Here is a 23,658-nt window from a genome sequence, read left to right on the forward strand (position 1 = left end):
ACTGCTCTGTGTTCCCTTTGATTGCAGCCTATCGTTGGAAGCCTGTATGGAATCATTTCCAGAATTTCATCTTTTATCCCTTTTCCTAAACATGGATGTAAATTATGTTGCCTGTGAGACATTTAAACCTACTTCTCCTTTGTAAATATTGTTATAAAGTTAATTGAGTGAGGCTTGACTGTACAACCCACCAGCAGAGGTGAGTGCACAACTGATCAGCCAAATGAACAAAGTTCTGTACTGCATAATTTTTATTAAGTTCTTTAATGGGTAGTAATACAAAACTGTAATTACCTTTTGCAATGTTGTATGTAATTTTCACTAATAAGCAACCACAACTCAAGCATATAATAAGCTTTCATCATGGACATAATATTCAATGCAATCTTTTCCACGTCCATATGCTGAAAGATGTGCAGTGCTCTTTTCTTGAAGCATGTCAGATAGTGCAAATTTACAATTTTCAAAAATTTGTATATTGTTACTACGCAGGAAAGGAAAAGAATCAGTTCCTGGACCAAACAACTTGCTCAGAATATGATTCTTAAATTGCTTGCTTAATGATGTATGTTCACATGATTTTAAAATTTGTTTCCCATATGTTATGCCCAATGAAAAGGGGTGAACTGGTTCCGCTGTATTGAACCTCTTCAGATGGTCACAACAAATGTTTACTTTTATTTCTCATGAGGATATGCGTTTTTATATCTGAATGTGTTTGACCATTCAAGCTATGGAGTAGTAAGAAGCCACTCAAACAAGATTTATTGTGTTAACGAGAAAGCTAATTTATCAACCATTTGATCTGAAAAAAAGGTTAAAAACGTGATGTCAACTATTCAGCCCTTGTGCATTAGAACCCACATGTACACAAAACAGGTAACAGAAATAAGGAGAGTCAGAGTCCAATAAAAAAGATAGAAGAATATATGGTCAGCATCCTTTGATTGTCCTTGAGACATAGCTTTTAAATGTTGCGGCTGATCTAGATTAGCTGGTTTCTTAGGTGCAGTCAAAAATAGAAGATGCTGGAATTATTAAGAGATCTTAATTTGCTTATAGATTTTTTTAAAGTTGCCTTCTTGAATCAGGTGATATGCTTATTCCACGAGAGGGAGGCAAGGGAGTAAGCAGCCCTCAGCTTGTTTTCTCTGCTGAAGGATTTCTGGACATGAGGCTTTCTATATCACTTGCAATCTCTCTGGTTGGCAGCCTTGCCTTGAAATACTTCACTCATTATGTATTTCCAAGAGGTATTGTTCCAATATCCATTTTTAAGATCACTTCCTCAGACACTTATAGGTTTCAATGGGTCTGTGGATTATAGAAAACATCTCTCTCTTCACATAGCCCTGAGGGTGCTTTGTCTGTTTCTCGCATCCAATGCTGGAATGTGGCCTTGCGTTTCTCTGTCTCAGTTTCATTTGCATAATTTTCTGTCAGTTGAAAGTTAGAAAATGGTATTTTAAAACTAAAGGTGAATAACAGAGTAACTCAGATCAGTTTTAGCACATTTAATAATGCTTAAGTGCTGTATGTCACTTCCTGAAAAGAAAATAAATTCAATGTGTGCATTGTGTTTCCTGTAGATGACCATTCCAGAGTAATTTTACAGCCATTAGAGGATGACTCAACATCAGATTACATTAATGCAAATTATATTGATGTAAGTTACATTTCCCAGCACTACAATACTGCATTTGATTTTCTTTCCTGTGTTGTGTCTAAAGATTGCAACTCTTAAAATTTGCTCCTTGTATATTCAATTTGCTGGCACTCACTGATACTGTTGTGCTTTCTTTCACATCTGGCTTTGATTTGGGCTGTAGATATGGCTGTACAGGGATGTAAGTATCTCACTGAAAAAGCTAGATTTTTTTTAATTTTAATACCAATTCATTTAATATACAAACATGCTACTAAAACAAGCAGTACATGCAGCAGATAACTGAGCAAACCCATTTGATTCTCTTCGTAAAAATTGACTTGTGATTTTCAGTTGGACTCCTGTAATCTCTTGTGTAGGAACAACATTTATCCTTTGCATTATTGTATGTTATGAAAAAAAAGCCCACAGTGTAAAGTACACATCCATCTTGCTGAATTAAATCAATTTGGTCTATATTCTGCATTAGCCTACAAATATACATTATTTGGAGGCAGCCATAATAACTGCTTACCAGTGGCTTCATTGTCATTTCAAGCATCAGTTTATTAAAATTCAACGAGCTAAAGCTGCAAATTGTTTGAGCTTGAAATATACTGTTAACGAACAATGCCTAAAGGCGCATACAATGAAGAGAATGAAGAGGTGAACTCATGCATGTAAGTTAGTCATTGTTATATATCTTTTATGGTTATCTGGTCTCCTTAGAATTTTGTTTAGTGCATATGTTTTAGGTGAAATTAATAGCTGTATGTTTTTAAAACAGAGGCTTAATTCCTCTTTTTGGGTCAGTGATATTTCAAAAATTACCAATTTTGTTAAGTTGTCAATTAAAGTGTAAAGGAAATGATTATATTGTTTCATGGTCCTTATCATGAATCTAAATTGAAATTTGCACATGGTTGAGAACGTGGTCCATTTCAAGCCAATATAATGTAAGTACATCTAAGTGCATTGTGCAGTTGCACACTATTGTGTGTGTGTTATGTAGTATTGCTCTCAAGACCAAGTGAAAACAATTTATAAAATGGGTTGGTGAAGCATTCTGTCTCCTTTGTTGGAAACAGTATCCTGTAATACTAAAGTTTAATAATACATTGGCCTATGAAAACGCAAGTAGTGTCAGTACAATTTATTCCAATGCTTGCCAAAATCTTGCTTACACTAAATTATTGTCTGGACAAAAAGTTGAACAGAATCCAAGACTGTTAACTCCTGTGAAACCTCATCTTTTACAATGGCCCCTGAACACCACAAACACATTAAAAAGTCTCACAATATCAGGTTAAAGTCCAACAAGTTTAGTTGGAATCATGAGCTTTCGGAGAGCTGCTCCTTCATCAGGTGTGTGTACTGTGACTTCGCAGACTCACCTGATGAAGGAGCAGTGCTCCGAAAGCTCTTGATTCCAAATAAACCTTTGGACATTAACCTGTTGTGTGAGACTTCTTACTGTGTCCACCCTAGTCCAACGCCAGCATCTCCATATCATCATCACAAACATGAATAACTTGTTAATGAAAATAGCCACACAGAATTTATCATGTAAATTACCAACCTTTTCACCAAGATTTGTAGCAGCAACAGGATTCCAAGATTAAAGTCCAAGTTTTTAGAAAATGTTAATATTGAATTTCAGCTGAGCAAAATTTCACATGCTTGCTTCTAATTCTGCTTCTCTGCATTGAGGAAAAAAATTGTCCACTGTTCACACCATGTTTTCAGCTTTCAATGTACCTCTTTTGTTTAAGTATCAATAATTGAATGTGAAAATTTCCTTTCAATAAATGAAAAATATTGTAATAGATTTTCATGAAACTCAAAGTGTTAATTAAGCTCAGATTTTTCAATACGGCTACATTTTATGCCTGCATTTGTATAACACTCTTCATTCAAATGCTTCCTGCATAGAACGTTTCCAACAGAACCACTGTAAGCGATGAGTCATCATGACATCCACTGTAGCACTGTAAATAAATATGTATTTGAAGTACTGAAACAAGCAAGATACTTCAATCAGGTTGGCTAGATATTACACCTCATCCTTTTTTCAAAAAAAAACATATTTGAAATTTGTTTTTGTTCAGACATATCAATGACAGACAATGCCCTGAATCTCACATCTATGCTGTATTTAAATTTCATTTTTAGATAGTTTCAAAAAGGATTTTTTAAAGTTCCTCTCTCCCTCCCTCCTTTTGTCTCTTCCACGCTGTCTCAAACGAAAGCCAGTCATGGTCTGAGTCTCATGGCTGGAGTATGGATTCCAGCCAGAGACTACCTATTTTATGTTCCCTAGTTGGAATACATAAAAGAATTAAAATTGAAAACACTCAAGGAGTCAAGATGCAAGCACATGCACTCTAACCATTTTACTGAAGCCAGGTATGTTTCAAAAATGTCTGAGAACTTTTAAAGTCCGGATTAAAGCCCACCCTTTCAGGAATCTCTCAGTGCTTCTTCTGCCTGATTCTAAGTTGATATTACAGCTTTAATTTTGCTGCAAAGCTGAAACTGCATCATGGCATTGTTATAATGGCAGTATAAATGCACCATTAATTTTCACTGTAGCTTTATTATTTACAAGCATCCTTTTGTGCTTTTATTTATTCATGTTATTTATTGTGCTTTGTTAGATGACATTCCCTTCACCAGATTTGCTTGTATGTTTTAATCAATTGTTTTTTTAATGAAATAAAAGGGTTACTTCTGGTAAGTCATATCGCATACACTATTGCAATATAATACACCGTCATTTAGTCTATAATTTCTGTTTCTGTTATAAGCCTTAAGTTTATGAGAAAGATGTTCACAAGTACCATACTATGTAAGGTCACTGAAATGCTGTTTACCTGTCATATTTTGGAAAGTCAAGCAAGAAAATGCGTGGTCTTGTCTTATCATCTTGCAGCGCGATCATTGTAATCAATTCTTTGATCAAAATAACTTGACCAGAATTCACTAGCCGTTCATGCTGGTGGGATTCTCTGGTCCCACTGCGGTGAATGGAGATTTGGCTGAGCGTCAGAATTTTTGTTCTCGCTTGCAGCGATGGCGTGGTATAATTGGCCAGAGAATTCCAGCCCTTGCTTTGCAACTTTCTTCATGTTCAATTTGGGTAAATGGTTCAAATCCTCGTTCTTAAGTGGCTTTGGTCTTTATTCCACTTGGTGGAAATTGTTGCAATTCAATTCAGCTGACTGACCTTTAACATATTGGTGCTTTATGTAGGGATGTAAACTTACTGTCAGCACATATTCACAATGTAAATGGAGGACTTTCATGTTGTACATATCTCCCAATTGGATTGGTGGAGAGCAGACCAATCCTCTTTTCAGATCATGTAGATTTATGAACCTTTTCTCATTTATAGGGGTATCACAGACCGAGTCATTATATAGCAACACAAGGTAAGCATCTTGCATTAAATTCATTTACCTTTGAGATATTAGTTACATTATGTGAATCTCACAATATATTTAAATCAGTTTCTGTGACCCAATGTTGCAGGAAGAAATCATGGAGGATCCCCAGAAAGGCACTGTAATTTTAATCTAAGTATAAATTGGATTAATCAAATTGGCAATGTTAGTTTGGAAAATTAGTTGATAGTGTTTCTGGGACAATTTCTTACAGCAGCATGTACTACAGCCAACCAAAGAGCAGATATTCTAGATATGGTAATGTGCAATGACAGTAAAAAGTCTGACAACACCAGGTTTTAGTCCAACCGATTTATTTGATAATAGACTCACAAGCTTTCGGGGTTAGTCCCTTCGTCAGGTGAATGGAGAGTTCTGGCCTCAGACAGAGCATATAAAGCACAGACAGTTTAGAGATTACTGATTCGAATGCGAATCCTTACACCTAACCTGCTGTTCAAGACCTGAAGTGGCTGACAATGTGAGTGGAAGGAGCACTGATCACAGGTTAAAGAGATGTGTATTGTCTCCAGACAGTACAGCAAGTGAGGTTTTGCAAACCCAGGCAAGTCACGGGGGTTACAGATGAACCCAAGATCCCTGTTGAGACCGTCCTCATGTGTGCGGAACTTGGCTATCAGTCTCTGTTCAGCGACTCTGCGCTGTCGTGTGTCGTGAAGGCCGCCTTGGAGAATGCTTACCCGAAGGTCAGAGGCTGAATGCCCGTGACCACTGAAGTGTTCGCCAACAGGAAGGGAACAGTCTTGCCTGGTGATTGTCGAGCGATGTTCATTCATCCGTTGTCGTAGCGTCTGCATGGTCTCCCCAATGTACCATGCTTCGGGACATCCTTTCTTGCAACGTATCAGGTAGACAACGTTGGCCGAGTTGCAAGAGTATTTACCATGTACCTGGTGGATGGTATTCTCACATGTGATGATGGTATCCATGTCGATGATCCGGCATGTCTTGCAGAGGTTGCTGTGGCAGGGTTGTGTGGTATTGTGGTCACGGTTCTCCTGAAGGCTGGGTAGTTTGCTGCGAACAATGGTCTGTTTGAGGTTGTGTGGTTGTCTGAAGGCAAGAAGTGGGGGTGTGGGGATAGCCCTGGTGAGATGTTCGTCTTCGTCAATGATATGTTGAAGACTCCGGAGAAGATGTCGTAGCTTCTCCGCTCCGGGGAAGAACTGGACGACGAAGGGTACTCTGTCCACTGTGTCCCGTGTTTGCCTTCTGAGGAGATCGGTGCGGTTTTTCGCTGTGGCGCATCGGAACTGTCGATCTATGAGTCGAGCACCATATCCTGTTCTTATGAGGGCATCTTTCAGGGTCTGGAGGTGTCTGTCACGATCCTCCTCATCTGAGCAAATCCTGTGTATACGCCCCCACTTCTTGCCTTCAGAACTTCACTCACTTCCTTCCACTCACATTATCAGCCACTTCAGGTCTTGAACAGCAGGTTAGGTGTAAGGATTCGCATTCTAATCAGTAATCTCTAAACTGTCTGTGCTTTATATGCTCTGTCTGAGGCCAGAACTCTCCATTCACCTGACGAAGGGACTAACCCCGAAAGCTTGTGAGTCTATTATCAAATAAATCGGTTGGACTAAAACCTGGTGTTGTCAGACTTTTTACTGTGTTTACACCAGTCCAACGCCGGCATACCCACATAATGTGCAATGAGGCAGGTTTGATTAATTATCTCAAAGTAAAGGCAACATCAATCATAACATTTTGCATTCAATGAGAGGAAGGGAAGAGTGCATTTAAGAGTAGTGTTTAAAACTTAAATAAATAAAATTGCAAGGCAATGAAGACACAGCTGGCTAAGGTGAACTTGAAAAATAGGTCAGTAGAAATGCAGTGGCAGACACTTAAGGAGATATTTTGTAACATTCCAGTGAGGAAGAAAATCTCGAGGAAACAAATACACCATCTGTGCCTGATGAACGAAGTTAGTAATGGTATCAAATTGAAAGAAAAAACATACAATTCTGCAAAGCTTATCAGTAGATCCAAAGGTTCGAAAGAATTTTAAAAAAAGGAAAGGTGACTAAAAAATGAATGAGGGAAAAATGAGTGTATGAGAAAATATGAAAACACATGGTAGGAGTTTCTAAATGTATATAAAAAGGAAGAGAACAACTTGAGTGAGCAGTCATTCACTAGAGTGAGTCTGGAAAATTACTAATGGGAAATGAGGAAATGACAGAAGCATTAAACAGCTATTTTGTGTCAGTCTGCAGTGTAGAGGACTCATAACATCCCAGGCACTGAGGAACATAAAATAATTGCAATCGCCAGAGAAAGGGTACTGAGAAACTATTAGAACTAAAAGCTAATAAATCACTTGCATTTGATGGACTTCATCATAGGGTTCTAAAAGAAGTGGCTGCAGAGATAGTAGACTCATCACTTTTAATCTTCTAAAATTCCCTTGATTCCCATTAGGTGGGAAAATAGGAAATGCAACTGCTCTATTCAAGAAAGAAAGGAAACACAAAGAAGTAAACTACAGGCCAATTAGCCTGTCATTACGTCTGTCATCGGGAAAATGTCAGAATCTATTATTTAGGATGTTAGAGCAGGGCACTTAGAAAACCTTTCAGTCCATATGGTTTGCGAAAAGGAAATCATGTTTGATTAAGTTATAAGGGTTTTTTGTAACAGTAATGTGTGTAAAGGGGAACTTATGGATGTGGTGTGCTTGGATTTCCAAAAGGCATTTGGTATGGTGCTACCTCAAAGATTACTGTGCAAAATAAGAGATCATGATGTAGGGGTAACATGTTAGCACAGTGCTTTGATCATTAACAGGGAGCAGAGGCGGAAGATAAATGTGTTATTTTTAGTTTGGTATGGTGTAACCAGTTGGGTGCCATAGGATCAATGTTAGGGCCTCAACTACTAACAATCTATATTAATTACTTTGATAAAGGGCCCAAGTGTATGTTTACTAAATTTGCAGATGACATTAAGGGAGGTAGGAAAAGTAAATTTTATGGAGAACATAGCGTTCACAAAGAGATTTAAATAGGTTAAATGAGTGGACAAAAATTGACAATTTAAGTATAAAGTGGGAAAATATAAACTCTTTCATTTCAGCAGTAAGAATGAAAAAGCAATATATTATTTAAACTGACATTGTAAAACATCGTACAGAGGGATCTGATATCTTGATATATGAATCACAAAAAGTTAGTATATAAATGCAGCAAGTAATTAGGAACGCAAATAGAATGTTATCATTTATTTCCATAGCAACAGAACATAAAAATAGAGCAGTTTTGCTACAATTGTATAAGATGTTGATAAGACCACTTCTAGAGTATTGTGTACAGTTTTTAAGGTAGTTTTGGTCTCCTTATTTGGGAACGATACAATACCAGTGAAGGTTTACTTGACTGATTCCTTGAATGAAGGGATTATCTTTTGAAGAAAGTTTGAGCAGGGTGGGCCTGTTTCCATTGGCGTTTAGAAGGATGTGACGTGATCTTCTTGAAACATATAAGCTCCTGATAGGACTTTACCATGTGGCTGTTGAGAGAATATTTCCCCTTGTGCAGAAAACACAGAGGACACAATAGGGTACAGAGTTTATAAATGAGAGGTCCCCCATTTAAGTTGGAGATTATGTCTTTTTTTTCCTCTCCAAGGGAGATTGGTTTGTGGATTCCCTTCCTGAGAAAGCAATGGAGGAAAGGTTATTGAATATTTTTACAGCTGATAGACAAGGGAGTCAGTGTTATGGGGGTGGATGAGAAAGTCGAGTTGAGACCATGATCAGATGAGTCATGATCTTATCAAATAGCAGAGCAAGTTCAGGGGGCAGAATAGCCAATCCCCACTCCTAATTTGTCTGTATGTATGTTTGTATGTTCCAAGTTATAATGTGGTAACTGCGGGAAATCCACTTCTCCTAGAAGTTCTAAAAATAAACTGAACGGGAGGAATCAAGCCCTGGATAAAGTACAAATATGTACGTGATGACATAGTCTTTGGCCATCCTGCACAATACAGGATCAGTTTGCTTGCATTTACATCTTTTTGGACAATCCCTCAGAGTTGACGATGACTTGCTTCAAGAGTCTCTCTCAAAATGGGGAAGATAGTGGTTGGAAGAACGGGTGGGTGGGGTGCCTGGATTGCAACATGCTGATTTCACTGTTGATGCTTGGCTTTAGTTTGCTCTCAGTGATGAAACTTGAAGCATTCAACTCCATCCAAGATGCTTTCGCTTCACTTCAGATGGTTCTAGTCCAGGGATTCCCAAGTGTTAGAGGAGATGTTGCACTTTTCAAGGAGATTTTGAGGGTCCCCCTGAAGCATTTCCTCTGTCCTCCTGGGACTCACTTATTATGTCAAAGTTCTAGTCAGAATACGTTGGAAGCCTCATGTCAGGCATGAGGACAATGTGGCCCACCCAGTATAGCTATTCGAGTGTGGTCAATGTTAGATACTGGAGATGTTGGCCTGAGTGAGAGCACTGACGTTGGTGCACCTATCCAGTTAATGGTTTTGCAGGATCCTGCAGATGCAGCATTGGTTTTACTTTGCTGGGTTTTGAGGTGCCTGCTGTACATAATCTATGCTGCTGAGTCATATATGAGGACAAGTTTCACTACTGCTCTGTAGACCATGAGCTTGGTGCTGGGTCTGAGGTCCTGGTCTTCAAACACACTCTTTCCCAGGCTACCAAAAGCTGCACTGGCCCACTGAAGGCGATGTTGAACCTTGTTGTTGATGTCTGGCCTTGTTGATAGTTGTCTCCTGAAATATAATAAGAAGTCTGCATTGTCCAAGGCGCCGTCGTGGATTTTGCTAACTGGGAAGCAGTGCTGTGAGGTGGGGGCAAGTTGGTAGAGCACCTTGGTCCATACTGTTTAACGTAAGGTCCATGTTCGTGTCCACCACGGTGAAATGGTCGTCGATGGCTTGGAGTTCTATCTCTGAGTGTGCATCGATGCAAACATTATCTGCACTGTAGTTCAATGATAGAGGATGGTGTGACCTTGGATCTGACTTGCAGGTGAACAGATTCCCATTTGTTCTTTAGTTTAGCTCCATGTCAGTGAGGTGCTTGCTGAGGGTGAGATGGAGTATTTCAACAAGGAAGATCGAAAAGAATCTTGTGCAACAGCCTTGCTTGACCCTAGCCCAAACATGAATTGGGTCTGTAGTGAATCTTTTTGTCAGATCATGGTCGCATGTCATTAGGGACACGTAAAGGATGGATGGAGTCCGCACTGGGACTCTGCATAACACACGAGCAACAACAAGTTTGTATTTACATAGCAACATTAAAAAAGGAATATCACCCCTTAACAATTTCCCATTGTCATGTCAGTACTTTGTGCATTTGATGCAACAGCAGTATTTTCAGGACTGACGTTCTTAATTTTGATAAATGCCCTTGCTATAGCTTTTCATGTTCCTGAAACTTTTGCTTCGTTTGCTTTATCAATTCCAAATTTTAATTTCAAAGTAGAATTTTAGCTTAAAAGCATAATACTGTGGATGCTGGAATCTGAACCAAAAACAAAAACTTCTGGAAGATCTCTCAGGTCTGACAGCATTTGTGGACAGAGAATAAAACCAATATTTTGAATCTAGATGATACTTCATCAGAGCTTCATCGGCATTTTGATATATTAAGTTGATTATAATGTTAGGAGATGCATTGGCATAACATTAAAGTATATGCACTTAAATGAATTTTCTAGTTATTGATACCAATATGTTAAATATTATTTCTCAAGATTCTACATTTCATGTCAATGGATAGAGAAAGAATGTTTGTTTAAACAAGCACAGAAAACATTAGTCACATCAAGTTAAGCAGCTTCTGAACAATAAAAGAAAGGTGGTTCTTTCAGATATCAGAAATGGAAGGAAACTGAGTACCTTAAGTTTTTGGGGGGAATAATGAGAGAGTTGGGGGGGGGGTGGAGAATGTAAGAGGTAGAATGATAAATCAGGAATGCTGATTACTTTTGAGGATTTTTGTATATGAACCACCAATTATCATTACAGTGTTCCCAAAAGCATTTTGGGGCCCAATGATCCCACTAATTGTTTTTTTGATCCAAATCCAAAAATGACCATTGACTTCTATCAGTTGTTCTCCTTTATTGTTGGTGGCATTCGATCATCAATCATGATGTACAGATTTCTAGATTATGGTAAACCTGCAGTTAATTTCTAGAAATTTCTGTTTTATCTGATAATTTCCAGTATTTGCTTTTCTTTGAAATTTCTTTCACTGAAAGTGCCAGTTTTCTGACTGCACAATCCTGAAGTGAACTTCCTTGCACTGATACACTTCTGTGATTTCTTGACATGCACTCCAGGTGGTGAAACTCTACATCATAAGTGCAGATTCAAGAAATTGCCATTCATATTCTTGAATAAAAATGAAGCAGAATGTTAATGTAATAATAATCTGTGTATGAATCATTTTTGTTATTGTACTTATTTATATATTATGGTTTCTCCATCTTCTAGGACCAGTACATGAAACTGTGTATGATTTCTGGAGAATGGCTTGGCAAGAGCAGTCAGTTTGTATTGTCATGGTGACAAACCTGGTGGAAGTTGGAAGAGTAAGTCTGATTTTATAGAAAAAATAAATGCTTTGGGGTTTGAAGAAATATTGATTCTTAAATTTATTTATGGGGTGTGGACATCACTAGTAAAGCTGGTGTTTATTATACATTCTTTATTTCTCTTGAGAAGGGGTGATGAACCATCTCTTGAACCACTCCAATCTATGTGGTGTAGACATCACAAATATTATTAGGGCGGGAGTTCCAAGATTTTTACAAGGGACAATAAAGGAATGTGATACATTTCCAAGTTCAGATGATTTGTGACATGAAGTGGAACTTGTAGGTGGCCATGTTCCCATATGCTTCCCATCTTCCCCTCTTTCTTACATTCATGGCATGTAAGGTACTATTGAAGGAAGCCTGTGAGTTGCTGTGGTATATCTTGTAAATGGTACACATTGCTGCTATTGTGTATCGAAAGTGAAAAGGGTGAATGCTGACAAAGGTGGATGGGGTGCCATTCAAGGGAGTTTCTGTTGTACTGGATGGTGTCAAACACCTTGAGTTTTGTTAGAGCTGCACTCATCCTATCAAGTGGACAATATTCCATCACACTCCTGAGTTGTACCATGTAAATAATGGACAGGCTTTGGGGAATCGGACATTGAGTAGTTACTCACTGCAGAATTTCCAGTCTCTGACCTGCTCTTCCAACTACAGTATTCAAGTTACTTGTTCAGTTAAATTTCGATGGTAACCCCCAGATTGTTGTTAGCGATTCAATGATGGTAATGTCAAACTTTTGTGTGAATACTAACTTGCCACTTAACTATCTAATCCTTAATGTTGTCCAAGTCTTGTTGCTATCGGACATGGAGTTTTAATGAATAATCAAAATATATCTATTTTTGTTGACGCAGAAAATCGAAAGATCACTGACATTTCATTTGTAGATCTCTTTGTGCTTTGATTTTCTTCCTCTTTGATAATGATTTTTATTGACAATTTGTGTGGATTTCTATTATGTAATATCTTTTGACTACAAAGTCAAACAAATTTCATTATTTGCTCCTGCATTTCTGTCCTATTCTTGTGCTGTCTTTCCTTGGAAACTTCACAAGATAATTCCTGTCTCTTTCCATTAGTGTCTATTTGGCTTCTTGGAAACCAGGATTTCACTTTAGGAGGAGGCAATTGCGAGGAAAGATTGCATTGCATATGATTAATTCACTCTGTAATACAATATATTTTGAACTAATATAGTTCAATTGGTATTGAACACTAAAAAAAAGAATAATTTTGGGATATGTTTGTACTGTAATTGTTTAGCATCTTTGTGAAGTGGTTTTGGCTTCATATTGATGCAAACTTGCAGCGTAAGTTCAAAGGGAAGCAGAATGAGATTTTATGTAGAAAATAGTCTTGCGGTCTATGGAATGTCTGTTACAGTGCAAAACCTGAATGTTCTCAATGGTCCATTTTTTGGATATCTTGGTTATAGACCCACCTGAACTTGATTTGAGTGTTTAGAATGCAAGGATTTTCCTGTCGTTATTTGAACATTTAAAACTTCCATCTGTTGGAAAAGTATTCTGAGTGTTCAAACGTGAAAAGAAATTTCTTGGAAAAGACTGTTTGTCTTTCAGCTAAGTTAGCACAAAGCAATAAGTTATCATGTCAAAACTCAGAACTGTAATAGCCATTATAGCTGCCAATCATTTGAACATTTTTATTTTAATACTTAAGGTAAAATGCTACAAATATTGGCCAGACGATTCTGACGTTTATGCAGATTTTAAAGTTACTTTCATGGAAGAGGAACCACTCGCAGAGTATGTAGTGCGGACATTTACATTAGAAAGGGTAAGCTGATTTGTCTTAATTTTCTTCATTGTTTTTTCTCTTTAGCATTTATTGAATACTTCCTTCACAATATTTAGGAAAACTGGAACTCTAGAAAGCTGATCGTTCAAATTATGTTACACTTTCATTACCTACACTCAACAAACAGGACATATCTGCAGCTAAATTGATTGGAATTTTACACTGAACTGAAAATTGAATTGATCAACAAAGCAGCTGACACTGGCAAATGAAATTTCACACTATTACTTATTCCATGGAATATATTACGTCTGATCTGTAGCTAGCAACAATGTGTATGTGATCAGCAGTGCATTTTCAACACCAATTGGCTTTTATGTTTCTGTGCAACTTAATCAAAAGCTGCTAAATATACATTATGCGCAAGTTATTTAATGTCCAAAAAAGAAATAAGCTAATAATTGCTATATTAATAGCAAACAAGTTTGTTGCCAACATTTATGCAAATTAATCTTTTTAATAACGGAGAAACTTTTGTTTAGAACCATATTATAGCATGCCACAGTTTCACATAATGAAATAAATTAGCTAACTGATGTCGCAATTCAGTTTTAAAAACCCAAAGAAAGCAATAGGAGGGGGGCAAAGGTTCCATAGTTTTCAAGTCCTGGGAAAGAATGTCTTGATTCCACCTCAAAGGGTACATAGGGAGAAAAATGTATCTGCAGGACTGCAGATTTGGAATTCGGGCAACATTTGAGGAAGATTCAGAGTAGCACCAAACATACTACTGCTGATAAGAAAATGCACCTTTCCCTTTCTGTTACTTAGAATTGAGTCTTGAATTTAGAATTGAGTGTGTTGAGAATTTAAATGATCGGCATGTACAGAAGTACATGAGTAATATCAGATTCTCCACACATGTGTATTCACATCTTTAAAATCCAAGTGCATCACAGAGTTTTTAAAGAGCAGAAGTAGGTCATTCAACCCATCAAGCCTGTACTGGCTGTCTGAAAGAGCATTCTATCTAGTCCCTTTCCCCAGCCTTATCTCTGTAATCTTGCCTGCCCTAGAGTTTCTGACCAGAAACGAAAGCCCCTGACGGCTCGCCTCTCTGGGTAAGCGAAAAAACTATGAGTAAAAACAGTGAAGCGATAAGGTCCATTTTAGAAAAGTGATTTGTTAAGCATCAAGTTAGTATGTTTAACACACAGGATAAGATTTATCTTAGTGAATGTTCCAGCAGTCGAATTGTACGAGTCTACTTATGGGCATTGGACTCAGTGAAACCTGGAATATGGATAGACAACCAAGGACGAAAGTTGAATCTATCCCAAGTAATAGATAGTAGCTGAAGGCTGCACTTTGAAAAGATTAAGAGAACGCAGTTTCTTTGAAAAATTGGAAGAAATAAGATTTTCATTGCCTTTTTGAAGGAAATGAAAGTGATTTAGTGATTCAGTTATTAAATTGAGTATTGGATGATTTAAGTATTCAATACACATGACCTAAAGAAAAGAAGAAATGCTGAATGGAAGTGACATTGTATGTGAAAATGAGCAGAGTGAAAGAGTATGCAAGGTAATGTGAAACTCTGAGTTAATAGATTCTGAATTATCTACTACAAAAATAATTTAAGAGGAATCTAAGTGATTATGAGTATGGCTCTGGCAAGAGGTCTCAACATGTTTTGAAGATTATACAAGTAAGTAAATATGTAAAGTGCAAATTTAGCAAGGAATGCATTGCATTGCCCTGATTTTGAATTTTGTTTTTCAGAGAGGTTTTGATGAAATTCGTGAAGTTAAACAGTTTCATTTCACTGGTTGGCCTGACCATGGTGTACCTTATCATGCAACTGGGTTACTGGCATTTATCCGTCGTGTGAAAATTTCAAATCCCCCAGGAGCAGGACCAGTAGTTGTACATTGCAGGTTAGCTATACTTACTGTTATATTTCTATAATATTGTTAAACTTCTTAAGTGATTTAAAAACTGACTCTCTACTTCTGTGACATTGACATCTCTATTGATGTTGCCTGACTGTTTCCAGGAGTTTCTAAAATATGTATTCTTACATTTGATGCACTTCATTATTATGCAACCTAATATTAAAAGGTTCTGCTAATATGGGAAGTGGAGAAATTCTCACTGAAGTTAAATAGCTTCTATGGGATCAAATTCAAATAATATTGGCCAAATTATTTAAGCATTTTAGATGGATATAACACAAAAAAAGGAAGTAAATTGTGAAGAGAACATACCAATGTCTCCTTGCAAACTTTAAGTGGGCAAATCTTTGACGAATGTGGAAAAATGTGAACTTGTCCACTTTGGCAGAAAAGGAAAGATGTATATTATTTAAATGGCAAGCAATTGAAGAATTTTGAAGTGCAGAGGGGTCTGAACGTCCAGGTACATGAATCACAAAAAGCTAATGTACATGTACAGCAAGTGATCAGGAGGGCAAATGGAACGTTACCAATGAAAATGGAACATAAAAGTAGAGATGTTCTGCTGCAGTCGTACAGGGTGTTGATGAGTCCACATCGAGAGTACTATGTATAGCTGTGGTCTCCTTCTTATTTAAGAAAGGATGTAATTGTGTTAGAAACTTTTCCGAGAAGGTTTGTTTAAGTGGTGTTTTCTTGTGAGGAAAGGTTGGTCAGGTTGGGCCAATATACATTTGAATTTAGAAGGTTGAGAGGTGATCGAATGGGACTTGACAAGTGGGTGTTAGCGATGGAAAAATGGTAGGAGTGGAGGGCTTGAATGATATTATTGTTACTAGCGAGGCGGTGCTCGACAGACTGGAGGGACTGATAGTGGACAAGTCCCCAGGACCAGATGGAATGCATCCAAGGGTTCTGAAAGAAATGGCCGAGGTGATAGTGGATGCCTTGGTGATTATTTTCCAAACATCGCTGGATTCCAGGGAAGTGCCGGAAGATTGGAAAACGGCTAATGTTACGCCGTTGTTTAAGAAGGGTGGCAGGCAAAAGGCGGGAAATTATAGGCCGGTTAGTTTAACATCTGTTGTAGGAAAAATGTTAGAATCCGTGATCAAGGAGAAAATAGCAAGGCATCTTGAGGAAAATTGTTTGGTAGAGCAGACGCAGCACGGTTTCCTTAAGGGGGAGTCGTGTCTGACAAATTTATTGGAGTTCTATAAGGATGTGTCTAGGGCGGTGGATAGAGGAGAGCCGGTAGATGTGGTGTTTCTTGATTTTCAGAAGGCGTTTGACAAGGTGCCTCACAAGAGGTTATTACAGAAGGTCAGGGGGCATGGAGTTGGAGTTGGGGGTAGGGTGTTAGCATGGATAGAGGATTGGCTGTCAAATAGGAGGCAGAGAGTGGGGGTCAATGGGTGCTATTCGGATTGGCGGTTGGTGACTAGTGGAGTGCCCCAGGGGTCGGTGCTGGGACCTCAGCTATTTACCATTTATATAGATGATCTGGAGGAGGGAACCGAGTGTATATTTTGGCCTTGGAGGGAGTGCAGAGGAGGTTTACTAGGCTGATACCGGAGTTAAGGGGGTTGAGCTATGAGGAGAGGCTGAATAAACTAGGCTTGTACTCGTTAGAGTTTAGAAGAATGAGGGGAGATCTTATTGAGACATATAAGATGATGAATGGGATGGATAGGATAGAGGTGGAGAGACTCTTCCCGCTCAGAAAGGACAGTAGGATTAGGGGGCACAGCCTCAAGATGAAGGGGGTGCGGTTTAGAACAGAGTTGAGGAGGAACTTGTTCACTCAAAGGGTGGTGAATCTCTGGAATTCTCTGCCCGTTGAGGTGGTGGAGGCTGCCTCGCTAAATATTTTTAAGACGCGGGTTGATGGCTTTTTGATAAGCGAGGGGATTAAGGGTTATGGGGAGATGGCGGGAATGTGGAACTGAGCCACGACAGATCAGCCATGATCTTATTGAATGGCGGGGCAGGCTCAAAAGGCTAGATGGCCTACTCCTGATCCTATTTCTTATGTTCTTATTATGGTGTCGAAATTTACTGATGACACCAAGATTGGTGGAACGGCAAATTGTGCGGAGGGTGTGGAGAGTCTGCAGAAGGATCTAGATAGGCTGGGCGAATGGGCCAGGAACTGGCAAATGGAATTTAATGTTGGCAAATGTGAGGTTGTCCACTTTGGTAGGAATAATGGTAGGAAGGACTATTACTTATGTGGCGAAAAACTGCAGCATGCGACGGTGCAGAGGGACCTCAGGGTCCTTGTGCATGAGTCGCAAAAACCCAGCCTGCAGGTGCAGCAGGTGGTCAGGAAGGCAAATGGGATGCTGGCCTTCATAGCGAGGGGGATTGAATATAAAAGTAGGGAGGTCTTGCTGCAGCTGTATAGGGCATTGGTGAGGTTGCAGCTGGAGTACTGTGTGCAGTTTTGGTCGCCGCACTTACGCAAGGATATTTTGGCCTTGGAGGGAGTGCAGAGGAGGTTTACTAGGCTGATTCCGGAGTTGAGGGGGTTGAACTATGAGGAGAGGCTGAATAAACTAGGCTTGTACTCGTTAGAGTTTAGAAGAATGAGGGGAGATCTCATTGAGACGTATAAGATGTTGAATGGGACAGATAGGATAGAGGTGGAGAGGCTCTTCCCGCTCGGAAAGGACAGTAGGACTAGAGGGCACAGCCTCAAGATAAGGGGGGGTGCGGTTTAGAACGGAGTTGAGAAGGAACTTCTTCACTCAAAGGGTGGTGAATCTCTGGAATTCTCTGCCCGTTGAAGTGGTGGAGGCCGCCTCGCTCAATATTTTTAAGACGCAGGTTGATAGGTTTTTGATAGGCAAGGGGATTAAGGGTTATGGGGAGAGGGCGGGAATGTGGAACTGAGCCACGACAGATCAGCCATGATCTTATTGAATGGCGGGGCAGGCTTGAGGGGCTAGATGGCCTACTCCTGCTCCTATTTCTTATGTTCTTATTGACAAGGTGGCTACTGAAAGGAAGTTTGTCCTTTTGACAAAGACTAGGTCTACAGGACACATTATAAAAGTAAGGATCTTGCATTCAGGAGGAAGATGGGATAAATTTCTTGGAGGGTCATGAGTCTTTGGAACTCTTTCCCAGAGAACGGTGGAGAAAGGGTCACTGAATACTTTTAAGGCAGTTAGATGCTTTCTTGACTAACAACTGAATCAGTCAAATGTTATCAAGGGTAGGCAGAAATTGGAGTTCAGACCAGACCATGGTCTTAATGGCGGAAGAGGCTTGAAGAGCCAAGTGGTTTCCACTTGCTCCTAATTTGTATGTTTATATCACTGGGTTACAGTATATCTACATTCCAAGTAATTATATTGGTTCTTCAATGCGCACTGTAACTTAGGGATTTGTAAGAACTGGCAGTTTGGTCCAGCTGACAATTTTTTTTTCATGATACATCTCCACACCACCTTGTCTTCATGTTGCTGAACTGCTCCTCTCTTCAGGAATGTTGCTGAGAATCTCCAACATATTTTATACCGTTGCTTTGTTGAACTTCTCTTCTAAATATTTTCTATTACACTTTGTACATTGTCCTAGACTAATACTTTAAACCACCTGTTGGATTGAACAGAACTTATAAATCCAGAGACTTTTTAAAAACAAAACTAAATGTGATTTGTGCTCATGGCTAAAGATGTCTACCCAATTTACATTACTGTATCTCTCATATCAATCTACTGAGATGGAGACACCATGTCTCCAAGGGTAATGATCTCGGGAGAATATGAATGAGCCATAAATTCTGTCCCCATTAGAAAGACATCAGGCAGTTGGGAGATCTGCAGTGGGAATATGCCTTAAACTTGATCATTGCAAAAACTGAATCTTGGTTGAAAGATGGATTCCCAGAGATGAATTGATTAATTACAAAGGGGAATACATTAGTAATGATCATGTTTGAATCATAAGGTGATGGACATATGATAGACCTACCTTTATGTTTCAGCTTCTGCTTCCTCTGCAGTAAGAGATAAGCAGCTAAAATGTTGGTGAAGCAAGATTCCCCCTTCCTTCCAGCCTCTGGTTCTTACCCAACGTGCAAAATGTTGAGCTTTATTTGCTCAGCTCCAGGAACACCCCTGATGCAAGCAGACTTCTTAAAGGAAATCAATCCTGCATTGAGAGAAGTCTACAAGATTATGGGGGGCATGGACAGAGTGGATAGTCAGAAGCTTTTTCCCTGGGTGGAAGAGTCAATTACTAGGGGGGCATACATTTAAGGTGCAAGGGGCAAGGTTTAGAGGAGATGCATGAGGCAAGTCTTTTTTTACATGGAGGGTGGTGGTGCCTGGAACTCGCTGCCAGGGGAGGTAGTGGGAAGCAGATACAATAGTAACTCTTATGGGGTGTCTGGACAAAGTAAAAAGTCTTGACAACACCAGGTTTTAGTCCAACCTATTTATTTGATAATATACTCACAAGCTTTCGGGGTTAGCCCCTTCGTCAGGTGAATGGAGAGTTCTGGCCTCAGAACTCAGAACGAAGGGGCTAACCCCGAAAGCTTGTGAGTATATTATCAAATAAATAGGTTGGACTAAAACCTGGCGTTGTCAGACTTTTTACTGTGTTTACGCCAGTCCAACGCCGGCATACCCACATCATGTCTGGACAAATACATGAATAGAATGGGAAAGAGGGATACGATCCCTGGAAAAGGAGGGGATTTTAGTTCAGTCAGTCAGAATGGTCGGTGCAGGCTTGAAGGGCCAAAGAGGCTGTCCCTGTGCTGTAATTTTCTGTCTTCTTTGCACACTCAAGGAGAACAGCCAAATCAGATGTATTTTATTACATTTTACTTAGATTAGGTTATGTACAGTAAAGCTAACCTTTCGTTGTTTAAAACTGAAGGAAACCTGCTTGATCGTATATTTTATGATAACAGTGCATAAACAACAACACTCACCAAATTGAAAAGTATATCCTTTGCACAAGAACCCTGTTATGGTTAAGCAAAAGAGGGAGAAGAGAGGAGCCTTTCCCCTCTATATACAGTGTGATTATGCATTTTGGGAGGAGGAATGGAGGCCTAAACTATTTTTAAAAAGGGGAATTGCTTAGGAAATCAGAAACACAAAGGGACTTGGGAGTCCTTGTTCAAGATTCTCCTAAGGTTAACATGCAGGTTCAGATGGCAGTTACGAAGGCAAACGCAATGTTAGCATTCATGTCTAAAGGGCTAGGATACAAGAGCAGGGATGTACTTCTCACGCTGTATAATGCTCTGGTCAGACCCCCATTCAGAGTTTTGGACCCCCTTATCTCAGGAAGGATGTGCTAGCCTTGGAAAGGGTCCAGAGGAGGTTGACAAGAATGATCCTTTGAATGAAGAGCTTTTATTATGAGAAACAGTTGAGGAATCTGGGTCTGTACTTGGAGTTTAGAAGCATGAGGGGAGATCTTATTCAAACTTACAGGATACTGCGAGGGCTGAGTAAAGTGGACATGGAGAGGATATTTCCACTAGCAGGAAAAACTACAACCTCAGGCTAAAGGAACGATTCTTTAAAACAGATGAGGAGGAATTTCTTCAGCCAGAGAGTGGTGAGTCTATGGAACTTTTTGCAGCAGAAGGCTGTGAAGGCCAAGTCATTGAGTGTCTTTAAGACAGAAATAGATCAGTTCTTGATTGACAAGGGAATCAGGGGATGAGAATGGGGATGAGAAAAAAATCAGCCATGATTGAATGGCGGAACAGACTTGATGGGCCAAGTGGCCTAATTCTGCTCCTATGCCTTATGGTCTTATAATCGTAAAACCCCTCCTCATTTGATCATCACAATAAGAAAGATTGGAAAATGGCTAATGTTACACCGTTGTTTAAGAAGGGTGCCAGGCAAAAGGCGGGGAATTATAGGCCGGTTAGTTTAACGTCTGTTGTAGGTAAAATGTTAGAATCCGTCATCAAGGAGGAAATAGCGAGGCATCTTGAGAGGAATTGCTTGATAGAGCAGACGCAGCACGGTTTCGTTAGAGGGAAGTCGTGTCTGACAAATTTACTGGAGGTCTATGAGGATGTGTCTAGGGCGGTGGATAGAGGAGAGCCGGTGGATGTGGTCTGTCTTGATTTTCAGAAGGCGTTTGGCAAGATACCTCACAGGAGGTTATTGCAGAAGGTCAGGGGGCATGGAGTTGGGGGTAGGGTGTTAGCGTGGATAGAGGATTGGCTGTCAAACAGGAGGCAGAGAGTGGGGGTCAATGGGTGCTATTCAGATTGGCGGTTGGTGACTAGTGGAGTGCCCCAGGGGTCGGTGCTGGGGCCTCAGCTATTTACCATTTATACAGATGATCTGGAGGAGGGAACCGAGTGTAGGGTGTCGAAATTTGCTGATGACACCAAGATTGGTGGAAAGGCAAATTGTGCGGAGGGTGTGGAGAGTCTACAGAAGGATCTAGATAGGTTGGGCGAATGGGCCAGGAACTGGCAAATGGAATTTAATGTTGGCAAGTGCGAGGTGGTCCACTTTGGTAGGAATAATGGTAGGAAGGATTATTACTTACGTGGGGAAAAACTGCAGCAGGCGGCGGTGCAGAGGGACCTTGGGGTCCTTGTGCATGAGTCGCAAAAACCCAGCTTGCAGGTGCAGCAGGTGGTCAGGAAGGCGAATGGGATGCTGGCCTTCATCGAGAGGGGGATTGAATATAAAAGTAGGGAGGTCTTACTGCGGCTGTATAGGGCCTTGGTGAGGCCGCAGCTGGAGTACTGTGTGCAGTTTTGGGCGCCGTACTTACGCAAGGATATTTTGGCCTTGGAGGGAGTGCAGAGGAGGTTTACTAGGCTGATGCCGGAGTTGAGGGGGTTGAGCTATGAGGAGAGGCTGAATAAACTAGGTTTGTACTCGTTAGAGTTTAGAAGAATGAGGGGAGATCTCATTGAGATATATAAGATGATGAATGGGATGGATGGGATAGAGGTGGAGAGACTCTTCCCGCTCAGAAAGGATAGTAGGACTAGGGGGCACAGCTTCAAGATAAAGGGGGGTGCGGTTTAGAACGGAGTTGAGGAGGAACTTCTTCACTCAAAGGGTGGTGAATCTCTGGAATTCTCTGCCCGTTGAAGTGGTGGAGGCTGCCTCGCTAAATATTTTTAAGATGCGGGTTGATGGGTTTTTGATAGGAGAGGGGATTAAGGGTTATGGGGAGAGGACGGGAATGTGGAACTGAGCCACGACAGATCAGCCATGATCTTATTGAATGGCGGGGCAGGCTCGAAGGGCTAGATGGCCTACTCCTGCTCCTATTTCTTATGTTCTTATGTTCTAATTCTTAACGTCCTAATGATCAACATTTGTCAGCAAAGTTTACCTCAGTCAGCTTCTTAAATCCTTTCACAAATTTTGACTTTGATTGTACCTGGAATTTTGAAAATAACCTGTAGGAAATTACAATCTGCAGCTTATTGTTTTTGAACTAAACTGCATTTTAATTGAATTGGTAACTTTTTTAATCTGTTAGAATTCTCATAACAATATTGATTAGTCAGCTGAACTTAAGCATAACCAACAATTGGGACGAGACCTGAAATTCACATTTCTGCCTTTGTATTTTCAGTGCTGGGGCTGGAAGGACTGGATGCTATATCGTTATAGATATTATGTTAGACATGGCAGAGCGTGAAGGAGTTGTTGATATCTATAACTGCGTTAAAGCGTTACGGTCAAGGCGCATCAATATGGTTCAGACAGAGGTAAGATTCAAATCAATATGATCAAAGAACTTGTAGTCTTACGAGTTAGTGTGCAAGTGGGATTTTTCAGCCCCACCCATCTCTGGGATCTTCTAGTCCTGTCAAAAGCCAATGGACTTCGGCTGTCCCACTGCATCCCCCCCGCGGCGAGTCCCGAAAATCCCAGCCATTCTTTCTGAAATGTAACACGGGAAACATATGTCACAATTCAGCCCAATCTGTCCATGCTAACTAGAAAAGGGCTATCCAGCCTGATTGCACTCTCCAGCTCTTGTAGGTTGTAACCCTGTAGGTTACAGCGCTTATTTTGCAATACATATCCAAAGTATCCAGTGAGAGTTTCTGCCTCTACCACCATTTCAGAAAGTGAGTTCCAAACCCCTACCATCCTCTGGATAAAAAAACTTCCAACTTCCCTTTAATTCTTTTTGCCAATTATTTTAATTACATGCCCCCGGTTATTGACCTCTCTGTGAAGAGAAATATCAGTCCTTCCAAACCATTGTACTGA

At 39.9% G+C, this 23,658-nt stretch overlaps 1 protein-coding gene across 9 annotated transcripts in view; it reads left to right on the plus strand.

Moving 5' to 3' along the window:
* The window catches only part of ptprk (protein tyrosine phosphatase receptor type K), a 610,212-nt gene that overhangs the window by 551,883 nt on the left and 34,671 nt on the right, over window positions 1-23,658 (plus strand). For 5 of the 9 annotated variants that reach the window (XM_080192478.1, XM_080192480.1, XM_080192485.1 and 2 more), the window contains 6 exons: window positions 1,590-1,666; window positions 5,040-5,076; window positions 11,593-11,690; window positions 13,383-13,499; window positions 15,243-15,397; window positions 23,012-23,147. In XM_080192478.1, the coding sequence (XP_080048604.1) occupies window positions 1,590-1,666; window positions 5,040-5,076; window positions 11,593-11,690; window positions 13,383-13,499; window positions 15,243-15,397; window positions 23,012-23,147 (620 nt within the window). Of the gene's footprint in view, window positions 1-1,589; window positions 1,667-1,829; window positions 1,848-5,039; window positions 5,077-11,592; window positions 11,691-13,382; window positions 13,500-15,242; window positions 15,398-23,011; window positions 23,148-23,658 lie in introns of all 9 variants that reach the window. The other 4 variants (XM_080192477.1, XM_080192479.1, XM_080192481.1 and 1 more) reach the window with 1 other exon arrangement.

The sequence above is a fragment of the Carcharhinus amblyrhynchos genome, chromosome 7, assembly GCF_965287045.1.
Source record: "Carcharhinus amblyrhynchos chromosome 7, sCarAmb.v2.hapA, whole genome shotgun sequence".
NCBI classification, from domain to species: Eukaryota; Metazoa; Chordata; class Chondrichthyes; order Carcharhiniformes; family Carcharhinidae; genus Carcharhinus; species Carcharhinus amblyrhynchos.